The following is a 26315-nucleotide window of genomic DNA, read 5'->3' as shown; positions in this document are numbered from 1 at the left end:
AAACTGAATATATAAAGTGAAGTAATAAATACTTTTGGCAAGGTTTTCTGAGTGTTCTCGACAGGTTTTCATGGTTTTTCTGGACGTCTGCCGAACTTCCACAGAACGTTTTTTTTTATAATTTTAAAACGGTTTACGTCTATCATGTCTATACCATTCATAATGTTCTTAGCAGGTCTACAATTTTTTTTTCAAAACATTTTTAAAAATCGTTTTGAGCGTGTAATTTAATCGTTTTTAAAAGAATGAAAACCTTACACAAACGGACTTAAACGTTTTGACAAAACGTCCAAATAGAACGGCTAAGTTAAACGGTTTCAGAACGTGACGGTAAACGATCGATTGCTAATTGTCTCCTATATTTGGAAGGCCTTGCATTAATCCTAGCTTGTTTTCCCCATCAGTTCATGATCCGTTCATTTCAATATATTACTTTGTCTAATATAGTCCTTGCACTTGCTTTTCTTGTAAATTAGAAAGATGGAAAGATTATTAATACATTTTTTGTTAATCCCGAAGCCATAGTTTAACCTAGATTGGAACACTTAAGGTCATTATGGTCCTAATCCGTCATAATAATAGGCCGACCATATAGTTCAAGGCACCAATCGGAGCGGGGGTTGCTGTGTCCCCCCGCCATATTATCTATCCATCTTTCTAATTTACAAGAAAAGCCAGTGCAAGGACTATATTAGACAGAGTAATATATTGAAATGAACGGATCATGAATGAAAAGTTTGGATCTCATTCACAAACCACTGGCCGATTGTCCCCCTGTCATAGAAAAAAACAACAACAACAGAATAAATTCTCATGAGTGATAATAGAAACATGCCTGGTTCTTGAGACTTTTCTGTACCACTGTTCGTAGCTATCGGCTTGTAGTCACGCAGGCCATGGGATGGAAGGAGAAAGGAAAAGGAGGAAAAAAGGGAAGTGAACAAGAGGGAAAGAGGAACGGGAACGAAGGGGGGGGGGGGGGGGTGGAGAAAGAAAATGAAACAAAAAAACTTTTAGGAAGAAAGGGAAAGAAATACATATTATGATCATAATAGAAGTGGAAGGCAATGAGTGAAGCGCATACATTCGTAATTCTGAAGCTTTGTTATTCCGAAGGTTCGTTATTCCGAAGGTTCGTATTTCCGAAGGTTCGTAATTCCGAAGGTTCGTAATTCCGAAGGTTCGTTAGTCCAAAAACGAAGTGAGTTTCGTAATTCTGCAGGTTCGTTAATCCGAAAAGAAATGAGGTTCGTAATCCCGAAGGCTCGTTAGTCCGAAAACTAAATGATTAACTAACCTTATTTTGTTTTCGGACTAACGAACCTTCGGAACAACGAACCTGATTTCGTTTTCGGATTAACGAACCTTCGGAAATATCGAACCTTATTTCATTTTCGGATTATCGAACCTTCGGAATTAGTAACCGATTGAAGAGGGTAGAAAGCGGTCGTACGTGCCAATCGGCTCTGCAACGTAACCCCTCCCCAATGAAGTAACGAAGAGGAAGATTGAAAAATAATAAAAAAAACCAAATGATGCAGTCCGGAGCTGAAATGTCAAAAGAAAAAAGACGGGAAAGGAAATAATGATTGGGGGTACACGTAAGTTTTTAGTACATTTCTAAAGACAGGATTTTTGTATTTATTTATTCTTCGAAATGCACAATATAATAAAAAAGAAACACAAGTGTACATATGAACATGAATAAATATAAAAGCAAGATATAAAATAACAAGTAAGAAACAAATATACATGTATACAAAGAAACAGCAATATACCAAAGAGACACGTGAAAAGCCTTACAAAACTTTCTTAGAACAAAAGGGAAACATAGAACATTGGGAATGGGGGGGGGGGTAAGGGTCCAGTATTAAATTTGAAATACTTCATAGATCAGGGAGGAGGAATTGAGCCTATGTACAGATGTAAAGGCATGGTCACACCGCCCGAGCGTTGTTGGAGTGGTAGGGAAAGAGGGTCGAATTTCGCTCTAAAAATTGGGGAAAAAATCGAAAACAAAAGAAAAAAAAATCGAAATCGAAAATGGTTAACGGTAGCGATCGGCGATGATTTTTTTTCTCTCCGCTCCACGACCGCTACAACAACGCTCGGCGGTGTGACCATGCCTTTAGAAGACTTTGAGACTACAAGAGACCTTATAGGATTTGCAGGGAGGTTATTGAACTGAGAAGCACCTCTGTACAAAAATGAACATTTACAATTAAGGTTTTCCTAATATTAGATTTCCATGGGACCTTAAACTGGCTACTGGTAATGTTGGAAAAATACTCTCAAATACATTGAGGAGCAAGTTCACTTAAAGCCCTTAAGGACAAGTCCTACCCAACAAAAATTTGATTTGAATAAAAAGAGAAAATTCCAACAAGAAAAACTCTGGAAACTCTGAAAATAAGAAAGTTATGACATTTCATAATTTTGCTTAATTTCACAAAATAGTTATACGCACATCCCAGTGGTATTCAAATGAGGAAATTGACGACATCCCTCAAGCACTCACAATTTGTATTATATGAATTATGAAACATTCTCAATTTTTTCTCATTGTCCTGTGTTACAAATTTTTATTTGTCCATGCACATTTGGATTACCATTGTTTAAAATTTTATGGTTCAGTCAAGTTGATCCCTATTGTCAAATCTGTGACATTGAAATATTGTACAATTCAAACAACAAAAGAAATAGTGAGTGAGGGACACCATCGATATTTTATCATTTTCATGTGACTATTTTGTGAAAAATAAACGAAACTTTAAATGTCACAACTTTCTTATTTTACATCCGATCGATTTTGATGAACTTCTCAGCATTGCGATTTTCTGATTTGTCTCTATTGATTCAAATCAACAAAAGGTCAGATGAGTGGGCCTGACCTTTTAGAGACCATTGTATTTAGATGATAGCATCTCCTAGTTCATAAGGTTTTCTATTCCAAATTAACATGTAACTCGTGTATAAACACGCGACTGTATGGACTTATTCCTGATATACTTCTGCATGCTATACTTATGCTTCCATATACTATTTAACCGTAGTAAAAAAAAATAGGAAGGATGACGGCATTGCACACAATTATCACATTTTTCCGATCAATAGAGTGAATAAACAAATGAGTTTGTTTAATCTTAACATATAATTGTATTCGATATGCAAATCCCACTTTAAACTGGGATCTAACAACATGCTAAGATATTTTCTTAAATTCTATATTATGAGATGCAAGTTTCAAGAAATTGATTTAAACTTTCAGGCTTTCATAACCTTTGTCAAAGTAAAACAGAAAACAGAATACTATATAGCTGAAAAGAATGATAAGTTGGCACTGCATTTCAAGAAGTGGTCCTTTAATGTAGATTAATGCTTATCCTTCACAAAATTATTGTTTTCTCCATATTCTGGAATCTGGATGCCTTTATGTATTTTTTATTTATTGATTAATTTATTTACTTATTTATTTATTCTTTATCTTTTTGCTACTGAGAGAATCGTGTTTGTCCTGTGTATGTGTCGTCTTGTCATCAGTTGTGTAGATATTTTGTGTAGATATCTTAAGTACAGTAGCTATGAAGTTTTGTTGTTATTGTATATATTATTTTGTTTTACAATAAAAACATAAATACAAAAAAAACATGCTAAGATATTTGGTTGACTCCACTTGTTTGTATTCCATACGTTCAAGTTCAACCTATTACATTTACCAATCATTTTCCAGAGCCAAATAGCATACTTACTGTTTTATCACAGCACACAACCAGTGCTTTTCAGCTCAGAATTCAGTTGGGCTTCAATAGTAAGTTGTTACATTTTATGAGAGAAATAGACTACTGTGTCATCAGCATATAAGCGAATAGAATCTTTTTTAAATATGCTTTACGATATCATCAATGTTAATTAGGAACAAAAGCGGACCAAGCATAGATCCTTGGGGAACACCGTAGTTTATTTCGGAGTCCACAGAACTGCAGAAGTAGATGAGTTGAATTTGGTATATATACGATAACCCTTTAATAAATTTGAAAACCAGGATAAGCAATCAGAAGATACACCAACATAAATAACTTCTTCAAAGGATATCAGCGCCTTGTTGTACAATGAGTTACGATTGATCCGATCAATCTTAACTCTATGGAAATCCATTAGTGTCATATTTTTTTTCTAAGAAAAATTTGCACAATGTCCTTTTTATGCAAAGAGAAGCGCAGTGAATTTTCAAGAAAACAATGAGTGCATGAATATACATCACAGCTAGGAAATATTTTGAACAAACATGCATAATAGATGTTGACGTCGCTGGCTGTAGTTGCGATTGATCGGATCAATCCTAAATCTTTGTACAACAGGGCCCAGGATCCACGGTATCGAACACTTTACGCAGGTCTATGAAGACCTTACCAGTGGACAGACCGTGGTCCATTGCATTCAACCATCGACCTAAGATTTAACCAATCATCGGTAACTCTGACCATGGTAGCTCCATGCTTTGAAAAGTGGTGTAATAGTCGAGTGAATTTTTCTTTAAGCTTGACTGAGCTTTAGACAATTGTTTCTGAGTTTCTCGAGGATTTTGGAAGCAGAAGGTAATTGGATATAGGCCTGTATAGTTGTTAGCTGACCTTTTTGTTACCAGATCTATGAATATTGGTACAATTTTAGATTTTTCCATCTTGTATAGGAAACACTTGTTCAGATAATGAACTATTGAAAATGAGTGTAAGAGCTAATATAATATAGCGTTGCCATTTTTAACATAATTAATCAAAGAGTTATCATCAACACCAGTAGATCTTTTATTATTCAACCCCAAAATTATCCTCTGAACATCATCCTCAGAAACTTAAATAAAAAAAAGCAATTGTAGAAGGCTAATGTTAACATAGTATCTGCACAATTATTAGTTGCAGTGGGTTGCAGTTGGAATGGCAGAAGCCAGTTCAGAACCAACATTTGCAAAAAAATTGATGAATTTTGTAGCTAACGAATACTAATCATTATTATCTTCAGTCGCACCCTTAAATGTTTTTTTTAGAAGGCAATAAAGGTTTGAGTAAAGTCCAGACAATCTTGCTTGAAAATGTACGTCCCATGTACGTCATATTTCACTGAATTTCACAATAAACATTAGCAGAGGTATAAATTGTAGAATTGAAATATTTGTTTCTGTTTAAAACCAGGAGATAAAAATATTTATATCTCTTTGAAAATTTCGAGAAGGGAAAGCTCCTTTATTGTTATTATCTAGTATATATTTTATATTTTACCAATATAATGTTTATAGTGCATGTATGAATTATACTTGCTGTTTATCTCAGATAATTAGCAACCAATTTCTCTCCATGTAAACTCCGATCTTTTCCTTGAATTGATGTAGTGGCGTTAGATCATTTCACAAACAATGATATTCTTACGATGCAACATCCTGGTGCAACATTATAAAATAAAATTCTTCTTGTTTTCTTTTTTTTCCCCATAAACTATTCACGACACCCTGTCAAAGCGCCCCCTTAGGCCCAGGGCGAGACAGGATATCAAGTATATATGGACATTCTCATCTATGCCCTCGGAGGAATTAATTCTCAGAACAAGTATTATGCTTTAAAAACCCCTCAGAGAAAAACTCCTTGGCAATTTTCTAATGTAGCTTATACTCATTTTGTTTCATTGGATTAACGAACATTTCCTCGATTGAGAAATATGCCTAAAGCCAATGAAGTCATTGGTATACATTGAAACACCTGATACCAGTGCATTCTAGTTTATGTATCATGACTGTGCATATAACCAAGAAGATACATGATGTGTGTAATGATAGTGAAATACAATACAATTGGCTGCATTTGGGGGCGTCGCGGGCTAGTGGTTAAGACTATCTGAGGGACGTGGGTTCGATTCCCAGCCAAGGCGTGTTTTCCTTCAGCAAGAAATTTACCCACTTAGTGCCGCACTCAAACAAGGTGAGGTAAATAGGTACCGGTTGGAAGTTATTCCTCACAAAGCTGTGAGCACCGGAAAAGGTATACTCAGGGGCTGATCCAGGCAAATTTGACAAGCAAGCAAGAAAAAAAAAAGAGTAATTCACTTGTAACGTTCCCATTAAAAATATAAAATGTGAATTTCCAAATAGTCTTGTGTAAGAACGGCTGGGTATACAAGCTTCGCCGGAGAATATATAGGAGCGCCTTGATCATCTAACAACATGAACAAGGTGGATGTATAGTACGTGCGCTATATACAAATCCTGTATCATAATTATTTCAAGACGCATGATATAAAGTCTGTTTATTAGATGAACTGCATGTTTGTCTTCCTTTTTACTTATTCCTGTTTATTCAAAAGTTGCTAAATGTGGCAGTGCTCTTTTGTGTAGCGATGGCAGAGACAAAGTGGACGGTTTTATTCACTTTGGACTCATGAAATTAGCAAAAAGAGAACCACCAGATGATAGACCTATTGCTCTCAACGTGTGCACTATTATTGGCCTATACATGTTCCTGACTCGAATTAATTAGTTTTCAGAGTAACATGATTTTAATTTCTGATTATAAGAGGCATTTTTGTGTCTCAATGTGTCTGAAAATTAAGCTTATAATAAAAAAAGAGATAAGCTTCGAATTTCTTGAAACATCAAACGAAATTATCATGAAACAATGTCTTCGTTACCATGGTTACCTTACATGTTGTGGACAAATCAGAGTACCTTGAAGGCTATCAGGATGCTCCTTCCTATAACTAAAGTTCAAAAGTCATAACTATTTTCACTTTTTTATTGTGCTTTGCTAATTTTGAAGTATGATGTTTTCTGTAAATGGGCCATATCTCATTGTGAACATGATTATAACGAGCTACTGTTTATAGTGGGTTGTATTCAATGCGAGGAGTTTGAGACAGTTATGTAAAACATTTTCGTATAATTTATGCCAAAGTATCTTTGTGAAGGCTAAATTGAAGACAGGGGGGAGGGCAAAATAACTTTTAGTATCTAATCGAAATACATAAAAACATGAAAAAATGAATATATACAAGGTAATGTTATTTTTGTTTCGTATCATGAGTGTTGTATTTTTGTTACACAAGGTGAAAGACACATATATTACTCAATTACATCTTGTACAGTCGACCTAGATAATGAACTATTCCTATATTGGATATTGGATGGACCTCTTAATCCTCAAGCACCTTCTCCCGTGATGAAACTAAGAGGATATTATAAATTTCATTTATTCTTTTTTACTGTCGCAAAGATTATTATCAATATCAGATATACAGAATGCAGGGTGTGTGTGTGTGGGGGGGGGGGGGGTTCCAAGACCTGATTTATTTTGTTACTAGCAGAACTACAAAATCATTTTGAATATCAAGCATTGTGGTAGGGGCATGTCTAGAGAACGTTACTTTCACGAAATTATCGTGATTTATTTTGATTGTTATCTTTTATTATGTTAATGAGATCGTAGATTTTGATTGGCTAAGAAAAAAATTGTCTGTGAAAAGCACTGACAAGGGTCTATTTGAAATACTCTCTTCATCTGCCTTCTTCCAAAGATCGTTATTCTGATTTTTAAAATAGTGTTTGTGACAGCTTTTCGATGAATGGCGAAGTGCGCAGATTGCGTGAAAGGACCAGCACCCATTTCTGTTCACTATGACAATAAAAATATATTTTTTCAGAATACCAACCCTTCCTTCCAATGACTAAGCATATATTTGTATAATTATGTATCACTGAATAGTTGGCTGGCAGATTAAATCGATATTATATATCTCAAGTGTTTCTTATCGTAGGCTATTATGTACAAAGGTCGTGTTGTCGAACTACATTATCGTCATCATGTTTATGGACATTTTTAAAGAAAAAGGTAATTCATTTAACTCTTACATTACCGATGTAACTTCTATATGCCACTGAGAAAGATAACGTATTGAAAATAAAACTAGTTTGTAAAATCTATCATTGAATACCTTTACGAAATGAAGACAGTCAGGGATTGCTATACTTAGTTTTGTCAAAACCTTTATGAATTAGGTTGCATGGTCAGGCTAGGCCCACTTTACCAAGTGCCCAACGTAGAATATCACTGACTCTATTTCAAGCCAAATAATATGGACTTTGTGGACTTCTATTATCACCATCTGGTCAAGTATTAATATATATGCATAAACCCCGTAATCTGAACTCCGGTTTAATATAAACTCTGGTTTACAGTTGTGGTTTGTCTATATGGATAGCATATAATTAGAAATCTCTTAAAGTGTACAGGTTCAATTAATCAGCTCAACTGCTATTCCAATCATTCAAAAGTTTCCGAGAATAATAACTTTTTTTCGCCACTATTGCATTGTGAAAGAGCTCAGTAAACAATGGTGACAAAATTTTGAGATTGGTGGCTTAATTCCCATAATTCTAGCAAAGAATCCTTTCATTTCCGTGGTTTAACCATAGCCTTTTAAAGTAAAAACAGAAATCCGAAAACGGACATCAATTAATTAGAGTTCTTATAATCCAGGCCGGTATCTCCAAGTCTTGAGGCCGTCGGAGAAAACCTTCGCCCACAGACTTTGAATACGTGACTCAGCACGAGGCCATGGCTGGCAAAATCTGGCCTTCGACTACATCCCTGTCGGAATGTAATCAGAATGTCAAACGTACATATTTACCTCTTTTTTCTTTCACTTTTGAAACTTCTCACATAATTCCTATGTTCTCTCCCGCTCTCAATCTCACTCTCCTGCTTACTCATAAGCTCCCTCTCGCTTCCTAATCTTATTTTCCGTTGTCTCCATCTTTTATTAATTTCTGAACTATGTGTCTGTCAAATGAGAATTATGAGACCGACTGTATTATTTTTTGATGTACAGTGTAAACCGAAATTTCTGCAAAGTTCATATATATATTTTTGTTTTATAATAATAATAATAATAGTGATAATAACAATAACAACAATAATAATGCAAATAATATTGATAATAAAAATAATAATGATAATAATAATAATAGCAGGATTTATAAAGTGCTTTTGCCTGAGGATACAAAGCGTTGCCATTATTACCCCAGCTTTAGTTCGAGGTACCATCACCAGCGCTCAGTGCGCGCAAGGAATTAATCCTGCCGGGTACCCAATCACCTCACCTGGGTTGAGTGCAGCACAGTGTGGATAAATTTCTTGCTGAAGGAAAACACGCCATGGCTAGGATTCGAACCCACGACCCTCTGTTTGAAAGGCGAGAGTAAGAACCACTAGACCACGACGTACCCATCATGGACCTTTCAGAATTGCACTTAACGAATTTGGTACACAGCAAAAACTGTGGTGTTAACCGGTGTACATAGAGGACCACACCAGTTATTTTACACCGACGTTAAATTGGTGGTGTTAGTTTTACACCTATAGGTGTTATTACAACACCTATGGTTGTTACATTTAAACTCTTTGGTGTTATGTTCAATCTCTAGGGTGTTATTTTAACACCTCAGGGTGTGGTCCTATATTAACACCAATTGGTGTCAGTTTTAACACCACAGTTTTTACAGTGTACGTTCTGAATGAAATACATAATTTTTGGTATGAAAGTTATGGGATAATCAGCTCTTTTCAATTTCACTGAGAAGTAACATATTAATATATTTGTTTTCCTTCAAAATTTCACAAATCTGCTTCTTTGAAGGATCCCCCAAGAATTTGCAATTAGGATTGAATATGCATTTTAAAGTTTTAAGTAGATTATCAAAACGTAAACGTGTTTTGGTTGATAAATGGTAATATAAAAATGGGAATATCAAAGTTCCTTTTAAGGAATGAATAATAATAATAATATTGATAATAATAATACTAATTATGATAACAATAATGATAATAATATTGATACTACTACTACTACTACTACTATTAATAATAATAATAACAATAATAATAATAATAATAATAATAGCAGGATTTATAAAGTGCTTTTGCCCGAGGTTACAAAGCGTTGTCATTATTACCCCGGCTCTAGCTCAAGCTACTACACCAGCGCTCAGTGCATGCAAGGAATTAATCCTGCCGGGTACCCATTCACCTGACCTGGGTCGAGTGCAGCACAGAGTGGATAAATTTCTTGCTGAAGGAAAACATGCCATGGCTAGGATTCGAACCCACGAGAGTAAGAACCACTAGACCACGACATACCAATCGCGGACCTTTCAGAATTGCACTTGATAGGAACAAATTTGGTATGTTCTGAATGAAATACATAATTTTTGGTATGAAAGTTATTGGAAAATCAGCTCTTTTCAGTTTTGCTGAGAAGTAACATATTAATGTATATTTTTTTCTTTGAAATTTTACAAATCTGCTTCTTTGAGGGATCCCCCTAAGAATTTGCAATTAGGATTGAATATGCATCTAAAAGTTTTAAGTAGATTATCAAAACGTAAACGTGTTTTGGTTGATAAATGGTAATATAAAATTGGGAATATCAAAGTTCCTTTTAAGGAATGAATAACAAGTAGAACATTATGTGACATTAAAGACAAATCAATGCAGCCTTGATAACATTTCCCTTTAAAAAAATTAATTAAAACCTTTTTTGAACTAATTTTTTTTTGTACATGTACATAATAGGCAAGCAAAGTTTAGGCAATATATTCTATTCAACAAAAATCTTCAAATTTCTCAACAATATAAATGTGTTTTATAATACAGGTGCATAAACGTATATAAGTAAATGCACTAAAAATAAGATACTAGTCACTGTGAGGGAACTAAATTCATTTTTACTTAGTGCAATTTTCAAATCTATTACTATACATATTATACAACCTGTAAACATATTTTGCTTGAGATAATTTGCTTTTAGTTTCTAATTTTGTCTATTTGAGTAAAAAGCATACTTTCTGTCCTTTTCAACTCTTCCCACCATCCACACGAAAGATATTGTAAAGTGAAGTGTATTTCTACTTTCTGACTTCCCAACCAACCACCTCTGAAAACCCCCCACATAAACATGGCAATATATTGATATTTACACAAATTTCTCCTGAGATACAGCAAGTTCATTGTTTGCTGTTTTAGTAATCAGTTTTCAACTGTTGCTATATTGGGCCAGCCTCTGGCAAAGAAACCCAGATGTTTTCAACCCAGGTACAACATTAATAGATTGAAAATGTCAATTTTCTGCACATAACCAAGGGAATAATTTGAAATTTACAATAGGAAGGGATGTGACATTTGAAGACTGCTGTAAATCTACAGAAACTGCATTAGTGAATTAATTACATCCGACACAGATGATGATAAAATTCTATAGTCACAGATATTGTGAAATATATAGGGTAAAGAGAGAACTGGTGACTTGGCTTTAACTTCTGAGGAAATAAGTACATGCAATGTATTTATGTATAGCCAATTAAAGGGATGCTCAGGGCTGAGAATATTAAATTTTATGTCTAAATGAATATAGTGAAATTCATAAAGCAAAATGCTGAAAATTTCATCAAAATCGGATAATGAATAACAAGCTATTGAATTCTAAAGTTTAGCAATATTTTGTTTAAAAAAATATAGGCGCGTCATCATGAATACTCATTAGGTGGGCTGATGTCACATCCCCACATTCCTTTTTCTTATGTTATTGTATGAAATCATATTTGTTCAGTTTTTCTATACATGTGCAAATAATGTGTCTCCACTATATGATGAAATAAGTTGCAGCAATAAACTGATGCATTTAATCAGTTGTCAATCCAATCATTTCAGCTCTTGGTAGAAATTTTTTGAATAAACCTAATTTCATGTAATAAAATACAAAGGAACAAGTGGGGATATGACATCATCAGCCAACCTAATGAACATTCATGAAGACATGCCTTTAACTTTTTCACCAGAATAATGCGAATCTTTGAAATTCAATAACTTTGTTATCCGATTGTTATATTTTCAGCATTTTGCTCTTTGAATTTTACTCTATTTATTGAAATATAAATATCTTCAGCCTGGAGCATCCTTTTAAGACTCTTAAATACAGTGTATCCCATAAGGGCTACATAAGCAGTTCAGCAATATACAAGACTTTGTTATTTTTTGACCATCAACACAATGGACTGGTAAACCTTTTTCCTGAAATAATGTCGGTCAACAATAATATTTAAGAAAAAACAGAAACTTGTTATTCCCTGACCATTTTCCCTGGTTGAGGTATCATAAAGAGCTCATAACTTTACATGCAAATAACAACAATTTTATCAATATTGATAAATAATATGGTACATTACTTATACACCATGTTTAATTATGCACTGCATCAATGGCATAAAATACAGAAATAGAAGTATGTACTCAACTTTTTTAACATTAATAAGAACTGCTCTAAAATGAATTATGATATCAATTCTTAGTTGATTTACTCTCTTATGCTATTATAATTAATTGAAATTTCATAAAATACTGACAATAATATTGAATTTCATTTTTTTTTTTGGGGGGATGCACTATTCATCAACACTGAAAGATACAGTAAAGACAAAAGTGTGTAGTATGCTAATGCCCTTCAGATGGGCCATTCTTGGTCAGGTGTGTAACCTTAAAGTGTCACACATGTGACCCACTTCTTTTGAACTCTGACCTTGAACATGCATATTGTTGTCATCATGCATTCTTTCCAAGTGATAGTTGACCAAACCTGTAACTGTCAATATAAACATCAAATTGCTAAATCTTTAAGCTTTTGAGAGTTATAACAAATTAAAGTCAAGATTTCTCATGATTTTGGTCACATAATTGCAAAAAATGGCCCCCAATGTTTTTTTTTTTTTTCTTCTTCTTGTTGATTGGTCTATTAACGGAATGTTGATCTTCTAATAATCAGGAGATAGTGTTTTGGATGTGCATTCTCATCAAACAATTTGATTTCCACCTGAACGAACAATCAGACATGAATGTATCTTTAAAGGAATGTCATCCTACCACCACGATGATGATTACCCGATATCCTGCATTCACATGCAATTATTGTAATGGTCAAGAAAGCGTAATGTAAACCCGCAGTCACGATCAAATAACTCTTTGTATATACAGGCCAGACAAACTGCGTATATGCTCTAATCCCTTGCTGACAGACAAAAGTCTCACGTTATCCTATCTCCCCGTGTTGCGACCACAATGCCGGAATGGTTTGTTTAGAAAGAACAAGGGTTTGTGAGAGGTTTCAGTCTATGACTGATGAAACAGCGTTGAAGTGACAGCTTTATCCGCAGCGGACTATGCTGGCTGTCTTTCTCTCGGATAGTGATGTAATTTGATGGATTTGGCTAAATAAGGTAGCGGGATGAAATTTCAGTGATGGTTAAGGCCACATCTACTTTTTCTCAAATTATGACTGTCTTGCTTGGATTGCATTGTATATACTTGGCTGGCACTGCTGCTACATGTATTTCAATGAATCTCAGGAGATGCACTTTATAACACAGTAACGATTGATAAAACTCTTCATTTCTTAGAAAATCCATATGTGGGAGTACAACACCATCTTGCATGCATATTTACATCAATATAACTGAGAATATTCATGTCAAAAGGGAATTTCTGCAAATCTGTAATTCTTATAAAAATAACCCTGGAAGATAAAAACTAGGGTACTATCTTTTACATTAAAATGATCTTTGAAATGATAGATGTTATCCAAATCAGAATATCCCCAAAATAACCCCAGAATGGGTAAAGATCACAATTAAGATAACATTGTTTAGACTATATTCTTGTTAGTTCAAATATTTAACTGGGAACTTACCATATCAATCTATGAAACATTTTACAAAATGCATCATCACTTTTTAATAAATATTGCACGCGACACGGTTATAAAAAATTCTACAATATATAAAAATATATCATACATGTAATAACACTGTACATTTGTATAACATTTTACGGGTGGATATTGATGATGTATGTTGGAACGAACTGCAGTGACAAACAATTCAACATATATATAGGCCTACAGAAAGTTTCTTTCATGTTCAGATCAATCATGAAATTCAGTAGTAGTCAAAATGGTAGCATAATACACACACTTTTAATACAAAAGGTTACTTTCATGAAATAAATCTCATACATGTAATTCTTAGTGTTTAATAAATGTTGATTCCCAAATTAAAAGCTAAATTTAATGCAACCGACAACAAGTTCAACATCGAACGGGAACTTTGATGAGGACTTGGAAATGTGAAAAACTATTCTCATACTAGGTGTGTATCTACTCACATGTATTTGAAACTCGCAGTGACACCTTGAAACTCATAGTGAAACCATAATTTGTATAGCACACATAACCAATTGAATAAAACATAGTGTTTGGGATATTCTAACATTGATCCAGGCCCATCTCCATTAGATACAAGCAATGCCTGGTAAGTGATGCGGGACATAACAATTACATGTAACTTCAAACATTTTTAAAGGTATCATTTAAAATTTGTGAGTGCTATCCTATTAAAGGCTTACTATAATTGTTTGAATATTCACTTCTATCTTTTACCATCACTTCAACTTGTACATTTGAGTTTGACTAACTTCTAGTGAGCATTAGAAATATTTACAAATCAACTGTTTGCATTACTTTATGATAAATATATGAAAGCAAATGTTCCTAATAGCTCTAGATTGCATGTCAAACAAAGATGCCTTTCTTGTCCTAAGAGGCTGAACTGGAACTTTCAGGATCATCATATAATCCTTGCCGCACTCCCTCCGTCAAGATATCAGGAATACCCCCCTCTGGAGGCGAGGCATTCAAGAATGGATCACTTTCAAAGCCCATTACTGGCTGGTGACTGTAAAAAGAGAAATAAGAAACAAAATACAATTGGATAGATGGATAGTTTTCTCAATTTGTTTTATCTTCACATGCAAAGCATCAAGAAATAATCATGTTTTAAATCCACATTCCCCTATTGAAATACACAACTAAAACAAGTAGGAATAATTGTCCATTATCCAAGAGTGGAGGTGTCTAATGTAGGATTGAACTGTATATTTAAAAAAAATATTGGAAAACTTTAAAAATTCTGAATGTTCTTTGTTGCGTGCTTTAAAATTCATATTCTGTCCAGATTCTTTGATCAAGGTGAGAAGACAATCAACAGAAATGGAAAGACCAATTAATCATTTTGTGTAACAATACAAAATAATCATAGTAAACCCTGCTATCCTTACATTCAATGAGAATTAATTATTTTTTTTATATCAAAAACAATTTTTTTATTGTTCAAGATACCTTAACAATACCATAATACTCTGGAAATCACTCCCCTCTTATTTTCTCAAACTGTCATACTACAATGTACTATAAAAAAAAAGTCAATCTAACCATTCTCTTTGATTATCAGAACTATTGCCAATGATGAATTTGTGATATATGTTGCATGTCAGTAATTTAGAAGGAAAGCAGAGGGAATGCAGGTCCAAATATTGATTTATTTCCTTGCAAAACGATCCCAAACATTACAATGTTACAACTACACAAGGGAGATTATAAATGAAACTTTGACAATTTATGAGTATTTCTCTCCCCAGCAACATGCAATCACTGTCCTCGTAAAGCACACTGTATCTTTTATTTACATGAAAACAAACACACACCTGTCTTGAAGGAAATCAACCCCAAATCATTTTCTATCACAAACCTGTAGCGTTGACTCTCATTATACACACTCTGTTATTATTACAAAAAGCATTTATTACCGTTCAGATTTACAACTTTTAATACAAAGAGGGGCAGTAGATGTTTTATATATTGCAGGTTGTAAATCATGACAATGGGATGAGTTGGCAATACAGGTAGCGTGTGCTTCTAGTCGAAATGGCATGTTTATCAATGAAAGAGATGTATATTTCCCGTTTCTGCTCATTACTTTTCATTGATGATACAGTCTATAAAAGCTACAGTCCCACCTGTGGGCGAAACTTACTCCATGCAGGGCCCGTCTGTTTCGAGAAGAGTTGAAATTGATCTGATCAACCGCAACTATGGCAAGCCAGCAACGTCAACATATTGACTGTATGTTTGTTCTTAATATTTTCTAGATAAGATGTACATGAATATTTCATACCTTCATTCATTTCTTGAAAATTTATCGTGTTGCTCTTTATTTACAAAGGACATTATGGAAATTTCCTGTAGTAAAATAATAATGATCTTGATGGCTTTTCCATATAGCTTATGTTGATTGGATCAATCGTAACTTCTTGTAAGACAGGGGGGAGGGAGCAGATCGTCAAAAGCTTTTTAAAGGTCAAGTCCACCCCAGGAAAATGCTTACTTGAATAAATAGAGAAAAATCAAACTAGCGTAGTGTTGAAAATTTCATCAAAATCAGATGTAACATATTATAAAGTTATGACATTTTAAAGTTTCGCTTATTTTTCACAAAACGGTGATATGCACAACGAGGTGAGTCAGCTGATGATGTCCATCACTCACTATTTCTTTTGTTTTTTATTGTTTGAATTATACAATATTTCATTTTTCAAAATATATTTGACATTAGGACCAACGTGACTGAACCATGTAGTATTAATGCAAATTGCACATGTTTAGGGAGGAAATAATAAATCACTTGACAATAACAAGGAAATTAGAATATTTCATATTTCATATAATAAAATAGAAAAGAAATAGTGAGTGGATGATGTCATAGTCTCCTCATTGGCATACAAACCAGGATGTGCATATAACTGTTTTGTGAAATTAAGCGAACCTTTAAAATGTCATAACTTTCTTATTTTTGTTGGATTTTTCTCTTTTTATTCAAATCAACTTTTTGTTGGGGTGGACTTTTCCTTTAAACAATGAAAGATCATTGATCAGATAGAAGTCAGATTTGCTGGTGTGGCTGCAGCGTAAACATGTCAAATATAAGAATGGCAATAAAGAGTAGAAAATAAGGATTGGACATTAATCACTGGCTCTATGGTGGGTTATATTAGGTTTATATGGAGGCATATAAGCGTTGATTTGTACACATGTGCGAGGGATTTCTTAATGAAAGAATACCAAGTTGTAAATAAGACATTCTGACATGTGTTTATGGGAGAAATGAAGACGAAAAAAAATTCAGTATGAAGACTGAATGGTTATGAGCATGGACAAGTGAGAGGGAGATAAAGAGAAGGAGGAGATCTTTGAAATAGCAGCCCCTTTTATGCGACGCTCAGAAATTCAACACAAATCATCTCTCAAATATCAAAACATCACATCATAAACTGACAATATCAGGTCTCAGACAATATCTCTCACCCTCCCTTAACTATAAATGAAAGTAATACTGAAAATCCTTTATCAAGGCACCTTTCAACAAATTGATTTGAATAGCTAGAGAAAAAAAAAATGCTCATTATGCTTTTAAACTTTCATCCAAATCAGATTTCTAAAAAAATTATGTTCTAAAGATAAGATTTGAGTATTTTCACTAAAAAGTCATGTTGACTTTATATAAAGTTGAAGAATCTGACGACTCACGTAACAGAAATTATAGTAAGCGACATCATTCACTCTTTCTTTGGTGACACTAATAAAAGAACATAATGTTCTTCCAATTCAACTTTGTTGTTTTACAAATCTCATATTGATGAATTTTGCAATACACAATATGTGCATTTGCTTGCTTGAGTTTTCATTCAACTCAACATTGTGATTTGGATGGCCTTTAAACCCTTGGCAAAGCCCAGACCAATCATACATGAAGTTTATGGCTTGACTTTCTCATTAAGTTTATTTTCTATCAGTATCAGTACAAATTTCTTTAAATCATTCCTTTATGTATTTAATTCTTTCCCTGCCTCCCATTTCCATTCCTTAAGAAAATCCCTTGCACCCGACACCAAAACTTTGTTAACTAATCATTCATTAAAGGACAAGTCCACCCCAACAAAAACTTGATTTGAATAAAAAGAGAAAAATTCAACAAGCATAACACTGAAAATTTCATCAAAATCGGATGTAAAATAAGAAAGTTATGGCATTTTAAAGTTTCGCTTATTTTCAACAAAATAGTTATATGAACGAGCCAGTTACATCCAAATGAGAGAGTTGATGACATCACTCACTCACTATTTCTTTTGTATTTTATTATATGAAATATTTTTATTTTCTCGTCATTGTCATGTGAAATGAAGTTTTATTCCTCCCTGAACACATGGAATTCCATTATTTTAAAATTTTGTGCTTCAGGCAAGGAGGTCCTAATCGTCAAATTCGTAAAAATTGAAATATTGCATAATTCAAACAATAAAAAACAAAATAAATAGTGAGTGAGACTCAGTGACTGACATCATCGACTCTCTCATTTGGATGTAACTCGCTCGTTCATAAAACCATTTTGTTGAAAATAAGCGAAAGTTTGAACTGTCATAACTTTCTTATTTTACATCCGATTTTGATGAAATTTTCAGCATTGTGCTTGTCTGATTTTTCTCTATTGATTCAAATCAACATTTTTCTGAGGTGGACTTGACCTTTAATGATCAAACTACATGTATAGAAGTACAGTAAAACCATATACTGTCAAGGGTTTCAACCAAAGACCATATATTATTGGTTGAAACCCTTGAATGTAAAAGATTTGCCTGTGATGATCTATAAATCCCAAAGAGTCTTATCCTAGTTCATGTAGATCCAAAACCAATTTTTCTACGTTACCTTTTATTTTGGCCTAATTGCAATTGAGCCCATTTACCATTTTGTCTAATTTTCAGTAGGGATACCTTCAGTACAGTAATCAGTCAAACAACACTACTTCTATGACTAGATGAACTAAACCAAAATGATATTTTCATTTGACAAACTTGAAAATGATAAGCAGACAATGTGGAAGATTAGACCATGAATGACAGTTAAACCAAGCGATGGGTAGGTCAAAACTTCTCATATAGGCAAATGGATACAAGACAATGATTATAAATGCATGCCTACATGATATTTCAGGAAATGTCACATTTCAATTTGATGTGTAGTTAGTTAGGCAGGAAGCATGTCAGTTTTCATGTCAACTGGAATACAATATGTCAGATGAATGCCACTGTTAGCTGCTGTGAATTATGATGACAAATTTTGAAATGGAAAGATGGAAGGTCTAGATGTACACCCAAAACTGTATTAGAATGCTTTCTTGATTCATGGTTATTCATGAGGGGGATATAAAATAATATGCACTCACGTTGAGGTTTCTTTAGTATCTAAATCATCCAATGAACTGTGAGAAGGAACCAAAATCATAAGATACTCTATAATAAAAGCAGCTCTGATTTGTCATGCTTTGAACATGCAGAAAATATATTGAATTATTATAATGGGCCCTGTTGCCATTCAATGTGGTAATAACGCATGCTGAAAGGACAATCAAAATCAAGGATTCCATTGATAGCCATTTGATGGTAAAAATGAGAATCTAGTTATATACAGCATTAAAAAAATCTTTTGGAAGGCTTTTGATAACATTATAGGACATGTAAAATGTGCACCATTAAAATAGTAATACATGTTGAGTTTAGCATCCCAGGTGCACCAAGAAGTATGGTACATATTGGACAGAACATTTTTCTGTTCACATCATTTTCTATCATTATCAATTTAAAAGCTAACAGAAGTTGAAGGAAATTTATCATCATCAGCAAGATCGGCATTAATCAATATCATCATTACCATAATCATCGTGATTATCATCACTATCATCATCATCATCATCATCATCATTATCATGTTCATCATCATCATCATAATTATCACCATCATCATCATCATCATCATCTCCACCATCATCATCATCATCATCACCACCACCACCACCACCACCACCACCACCACCACCACCACCACCACCACCACCACCACCACCACCACCACCACCACCACCACCACCATCATCATCATCATCATCATCATCATCATCATCATCATCATCATCATCATCATCATCATCATCATCATCATCATCATCATCATTATTATCATCATAACCATCATCATCATCATCATCATCACAACCACCACCATCATCATCACCATCATCATCACCATCGTCATCATCATTACCACCACCACCACCATCATCATCATGATCATTATTATCATCATAAAAATTATTATCATCATCATCATCATCATCACCATCTCCATCTTAATCATCATCACCACTATAGTCTCATCAACATCATTATAATCTCCATCATCGTCATTGATAATCGTCATCATCATCGTCATCATCATCATCATCATCATCATCATCATAATCATCATCTTCCCCTGTAGTCCAGTAGAAATACAACACAGCCATGAAGTTGGGTATACATGTATGCAATTATTTTGCTCAAAGTGTTGGTGTCTTCTTCGAGAATCCAAAGGAAGCCAAGTGGGCATCCTTGAGCATTTATCATATTGACGTCATAAGCCACACCCATTTTTTTCACATTCCTTTTAATCATGATTTTTCTTTTTGACTGAATAAATATATCTTTGGTATATCTAAAGCTGATAGAAAAATAAAATGCCTACCATGTCCTCATTGGACAATATCTTTTTTCCCTTGTAATTTATGAACCATACTACATTTTTACAAAGGCATAAACATATTAATAATAAGAACATTCCGCATTTATATAGCGCTTAATACATCGGAACGACGTCTCTAAGCGCTTTACAGATATATTATTACCCCGGTCATCGGATCCTTTTTTTTGTTTTGAATAATGTTTTTATTCTGATTTCATGAACATAACATTTCAATTTAACATTTCAAATCATATATAATACTTTACACTTCATATTTTCACTTTTTTCCACTAACTTAACAAAATCATGAGTCATATATATCTTTAAAAAAAAAATCAACAATGAAATCAGTTATTATAAAAATGCTTAAAGACCAAACTTCCCCCTCCCCCCACCACAAAACACACCCAAACACACACACACACACACACCCAACACAACACTGCCCAGAAGATCTGCTCACACTCATTATAAATAAATCATGTTTAAAAGTACAAAACAATTCGATGAAAAATTTTGAATATAACAAGCTCACAGGAGAAGCATTACATATATTGAAAGTAAATAAAGACTTACAACTTAACCTTGTCACAATTTTACTGTTTCCCATTTTTGCAAGTGCCGCCCTAATTTCCCCACTTTAATAGCTATTTTCTTTTCTTGATCCTTATATTCTAAAATAAGTTTATGTATATCGTCAATGGTTGGTAAAACCCCCTCCTTTCTAAATATAAATAATATATATTTTACCATAAAGATAATAGTATTACAACTTTTTATTCTATTTGTATTGCCTGACAAACCAACAAATATATCCCGCCAATTCAAGTCCTTTATTTCATCTAATTCAAATCGCTGTATCAAAGTTTCCCATATCAGTTTGACCTTTAAGCAAGACAAAAATATATGGGAATATGTTTCCGTTTCCAGTTTACAGTACGAACAGAGATTATCTTCAACAAATCCAAATCTAAACAAATTAACTTTAGTGTAAATTGCCCCATGCAGAAGCTTAAATTGAAATTCCCTCTGTCTTCCAATTAATAATGTTATTCTGGGTCTAAAAAAACATTCACTAATTTCTTTCTCTGTATAATTATAATTATTTTGTCCATCTCTTATCTGTAAATCATATGACTTTTGCAATTCTTTAATAAAATATTCATATATTTTTCTTGATAATACCTCCTTAAAGCTAATTTCCCTCCCCAACAGAAGCAAGTTTATATTATAATTAATTAAGTCTATGTCACAAAATTGTATCGAACCTAAATCATTTCTCCAATCACTTGGAATTGCATGATATATTTCACCTATTATAAACAAAAGATCACTTCCCATACCAAGGTTAAAAAAATATGCGACTGGTTTAACATGTCCATTGTCAATGATATGTTCAACCTTAATTAACCCTCGTTCTAATAAATCTTTATCAAATATCATTTTATTTTTTATACAAATATTCTTATTATTGAAAATGATTGGATTTCTAGAACCATTGAAATGTCTTAAATTATCAATCTTTTGCCAAGCATCTAGCATTTCCAAATAATAAGATGGAATATTCAACTTACTTTTTATCTTTTTCATTTCATAATCACATAGAAAAATTAACCTTCCTCCAACTGAACTTAGGGAATAATCAAAAAATAACTTCCACCCCAGATTTCTTTCTCCATACAAAAGTCTTTTTACCCACATTATACGCTGCGTTCTAACAAATATTTCAAAATTTATCATTTTAAATCCTTGCTTGCCCGCATACAATGTATGCACCTTGTCCACTCCTTGGGGAGCATTCCAACAAGAGTTCCAAGACTCAATTGCTAGGCATACTACATAAAGACTTTCACATCCTACCCGGTACCCATTTAACACCTGGGTGGAGAGTGGCAAAGTGTGGCCTTGTCAAAGGACACTAGGCCATGGTGGGATTCGAACACACGACCCTCTGATTACAAGGCGAGAGTCAGAACCGCTACACCACGACGCTTCCACGCTAACATATTTTAATCATGACAAAATATTATCTATCAATAAACAGTTTATGAAATGAACATGTTTGGTATCGTATCGTATTGAAGCTAATTTCAATGCAAACATGTTGATCACCTGGCACCAAAAACATGTGCACTCCACTTGTGCAGGTTATTAAAAAATGTCCCTTTTTTGTGATCCCATACATGTTAACATACATGTAAGGTGGGGTCAAATGTCATCAAACTTCACAATATTCTTTTCATATACAAGTACATGTACCAGTCAAGCAAAATCCAAATGCTTTAAAAAAATACAAAACCATTTATATTTACATGTAGTTGGAAGTTGTTAAGATTTTATAGCCCGCTAATTTTTAAGAACTACTTGAAAATATTGAAATGGATTTTGAATAAAAGTCAAGCTTTGGATATAGAGTAAAGTGAGCAACAAAACCTAAATCCATTAAACATGTATTTCTTAAAACTGTAGTTTTACTTCATTTTCGCCCTTTCCCCTCATGTAATCAATACTGCAATATAGGTGCAGGGAATGGAGGAAGAATTAAATTTGAGGTCTTAGGAAAAAGTCAAGAAAAAAAAAAGAAAATCAATATCCTATGTATAGAATATATTGTAAACATTCATGGCATGCAGGATTGGGAGAGAGATATGAAAAAAAATATATCCTTTTTTCTGAATTGTCAAACAAAGATTGCAAAAAATGTGACTGTCCTCCCCCCCCCCAATTTTTTCTATTGAACTTGAAAAAAAAGCATCCTATTAAGCTTTTAGAATATATATAACTTGTCATAATTGGTAAAAAATAACCCACACAATTACTTAATTGAATATAGAATTGAATTGAATGTGAGGTTCACTCAAACATTAGATCTGCACACTGTGCAATCTCATTGACACATCCAAGCATTCTGGGAAATAATTGTGTTAAAGAAATAAAACATCTCTTATCTTTAAATTGATATGCCATCAAACCAATCAGATGAATCTATTGAGTGAGCTCGGAAGCAAATCTATCTGAGTCAATAATATGAATGAACAATAGTCAATTCTCAGATGAGATATGCTATCCCAAACCAATGCAATTTGAGTCACGTCAGGGTAGAGTCAAAGTCGATTTTGCTGAAAGCATGCATCTTAAATTCTTTAACAATGACAATTTGATGGTCAAAGAATTCATTCTTTTTCCCTTTTAACTTGTTTTGATTCTTTTCCATGTTTAAAGTTCTACTCCTATCACTCCTTGTTATTCAGATTGATGATCACATGTCTAACAGTTTATAAGGACAGCACGGCCCCTAAAAATTCACTGAAGTTACCGAACTCAACCTAAACGGGAGAGAAAAATTTTAAGCCCAAAACATGTGATTTAAATTCAGCGTATTTGAACCATGAAAAAATAAAGAGTATGGCACATGAATAAAAGAGAATGGCTCAACAAACAACGTTGCATGATATGCCCAATCGGTGATTTTAGTCTAATTATCTGCAATCCTAGAACCATTAAAGTGTAAATTGGATGGTAATTTGAGGCCCATCTCATTGCTGGTTAGAATCCTAAATCTCTCAAGGGGTTGAATTAAATATGATTAACATGTAGCAATCAAACCTATATTCCTCCCCCTGTGTTTCACTATCTGCTTCAGAACGAGGTTAAACTGTTGGCCATTTTCAAGCTTTCTATTCCTTGCGGGAAAGGGTGTCTACCGTCCTTGGCAATTGTGCTTTTTTGAGTCAGAGAGTGCAATAAACAATGGAATTGAGAACCAATATTGATTTCTTAGAAAAACAAATGGTTGTTTTTCTTTTAGCATATGAAAGCTTATACTCTACAGTGATTCAATCCTACTTCAACTCTTAATAATTGTCCTGAAAAGTTTTAAAATTGGGTGCTTCAAGAAACAACATTGTGAAGGTTTATAAAATAAGATTTAACATGCTCAGTAATGCTGCTATGCATGAGGAAAATAGAACACCATTAGACAGTATAGAAATCCTGGTAAATCTACACACACCACTTGGATGAGATAATACTTTTTGAGGAACAACAAACATCTGGTTAACATGTACATAGTGTAAGTTCCCCTTTTAATCCTAACTACATATACCTGGGTTACAGAAGCTTGCTCGCTTAAATTCCCGGATGGGGGGGGGGAGGTATATGCCCCCAAGATCTAGGCCACAGATCATGTGATCAAAACTTTATTTGTCAAATGATAATTATTGGACTAGAAATTCACTAAAATAAAGGTCCTAGAAGGTAAATTTCTGTGTACATCTGCATTTTTTGGGGTTCTTTTATTCTTATCTTTGATTCTTCTTGTCTTGTCTTATGTCCATGTTTAATGAACTAGGTTTATATATTTTCTAAGTTTTGATGACATTTCAAAAAGTTAACCTCAGGTTAAGATTTTGATGTTGATTCCCCCAACATGGTCTAAGTTCATTGACTCTAAATGACCTTTGACCTTGGTCATGTGACATGAAACTCTGATAAGATGTTCAGTAATACTTGATTAACCTTATGGCCAAGTTTCATGAACTAGGTCCATATACTTTCTAAGTTATGATGTCATTTCAAAAACTTAACCTTAGATAAAGATTTGATACTGACGCCGCCGTCGCAGCCGCCGTCGGAAAAGCGGCGCCTATAGTCTCACTCTGCTATGCAGGTGAGACAAAAATATTGGAACAAACATGAGTGACCTAAAATTTTTGGATTTACATGATCTGTCTCCTTCTCTGGAAGTTTCCAAGAAATATATATATATCTATAACTTCCATTCAAATTTCAATCAATAATCGATTCAACAATTATGCCCTATTCTTTTCATCTCCTTATCAAGTTTGGCTATAGAGATGACAACTATTATTTGATTTTTATGTTCATGTGAAGATTAATTGAAAGTTATATGTTAACTAATTTTTTCTTTGTAATACTGGCACGGAATAGTACATAAATCTAAATAACTGGTAGCTTGTACAAGAAACAGTCATCAACGATCAAAGTTTACATCCCATACTTTCATGGTGACATCATCAGTGATGAACAAAAATTCATTTCTTTTTTTTTACTCACTCATAGCTGATGGCTCTGAAATTCTTCACATGTAAGAATGTGAGCAGCGATTTAGGAATAGAATCCTTATCAAGCAGACCCTATAATGAATTAACAGAACAAGCCATATAATTAGATACACTTAATATATATCACATATCATATGTTGTAGAAAGAGAAATTATGCCAAATTTTATAACTTTTTTCATGACAATTAAATTATTTTTTAATTAGTCATGTACAAACAATGACTATGGTGACCCCCGTAAACTTTTGTCACATAAATGACAGGTGTTGAACTTTTCCATTTTTTACGTCCTTGTCAATGGTGCAAAGCCAAAGCAGGGAATAATTTTCCTGGTATCGCATCACAATATGTTCCACATTTCAATCCAATGGTACAGTGGCTGTGGTCAGCTACAGACACAGTACTGTAAATAGCAAAACAGTTCTTAGCATCACCCACTGGGGTTATGCGTTCTATTATGGTTTGAGAAGAAAAATTGATAAAAAGTCCTGATGGGATGACAGGCAAAATCGAACCACGTTAGATGATGAAATTTTGACCAATCAGTGATAAAATACTTTCTATTCAAACTGTTGTTGCATTGTTGACACATACTAAGGATTTAGGAAACTTTTGGACTTTGCTATTTCTCAACATTCACTTTCAAAAAGAGATAACGCTAGACCGCAACACCTCTAAATAATATTCAAGGTTTAGATTA

The 26315-nt window shown here is 33.7% G+C and overlaps 1 protein-coding gene across 2 annotated transcripts in view; it reads right to left on the bottom strand.

Annotated features, from left to right (window-relative positions):
* Window positions 1–12610: 12610 nt before the first annotated feature.
* The window catches only part of LOC121416281 (sorting nexin-24-like), a 30043-nt gene continuing 16338 nt past the window's right edge, over window positions 12611–26315 (bottom strand). Inside the window, exons 4-6 of one of the 2 annotated variants that reach the window (XM_041609815.1) lie at window positions 25609–25688; window positions 19202–19237; window positions 12611–14818 (exon numbers count right to left, since the gene is read on the bottom strand). In XM_041609815.1, the coding sequence (XP_041465749.1) occupies window positions 14680–14818; window positions 19202–19237; window positions 25609–25688 (255 nt within the window). In that variant the 3' untranslated portion in view covers window positions 12611–14679. The remainder of the gene's footprint in view (window positions 14819–19201; window positions 19238–25608; window positions 25689–26315) is intronic. The other variant, XM_041609816.1, reaches the window with a different exon arrangement.

This window comes from Lytechinus variegatus, chromosome 5 (assembly GCF_018143015.1).
Source record: "Lytechinus variegatus isolate NC3 chromosome 5, Lvar_3.0, whole genome shotgun sequence".
In the NCBI taxonomy this organism is placed as follows: domain Eukaryota; kingdom Metazoa; phylum Echinodermata; class Echinoidea; order Temnopleuroida; family Toxopneustidae; genus Lytechinus; species Lytechinus variegatus.
The sequence above is the reverse complement of the archived record's forward strand: the minus strand, read 5'-3'. Positions and strand labels throughout refer to the sequence as shown.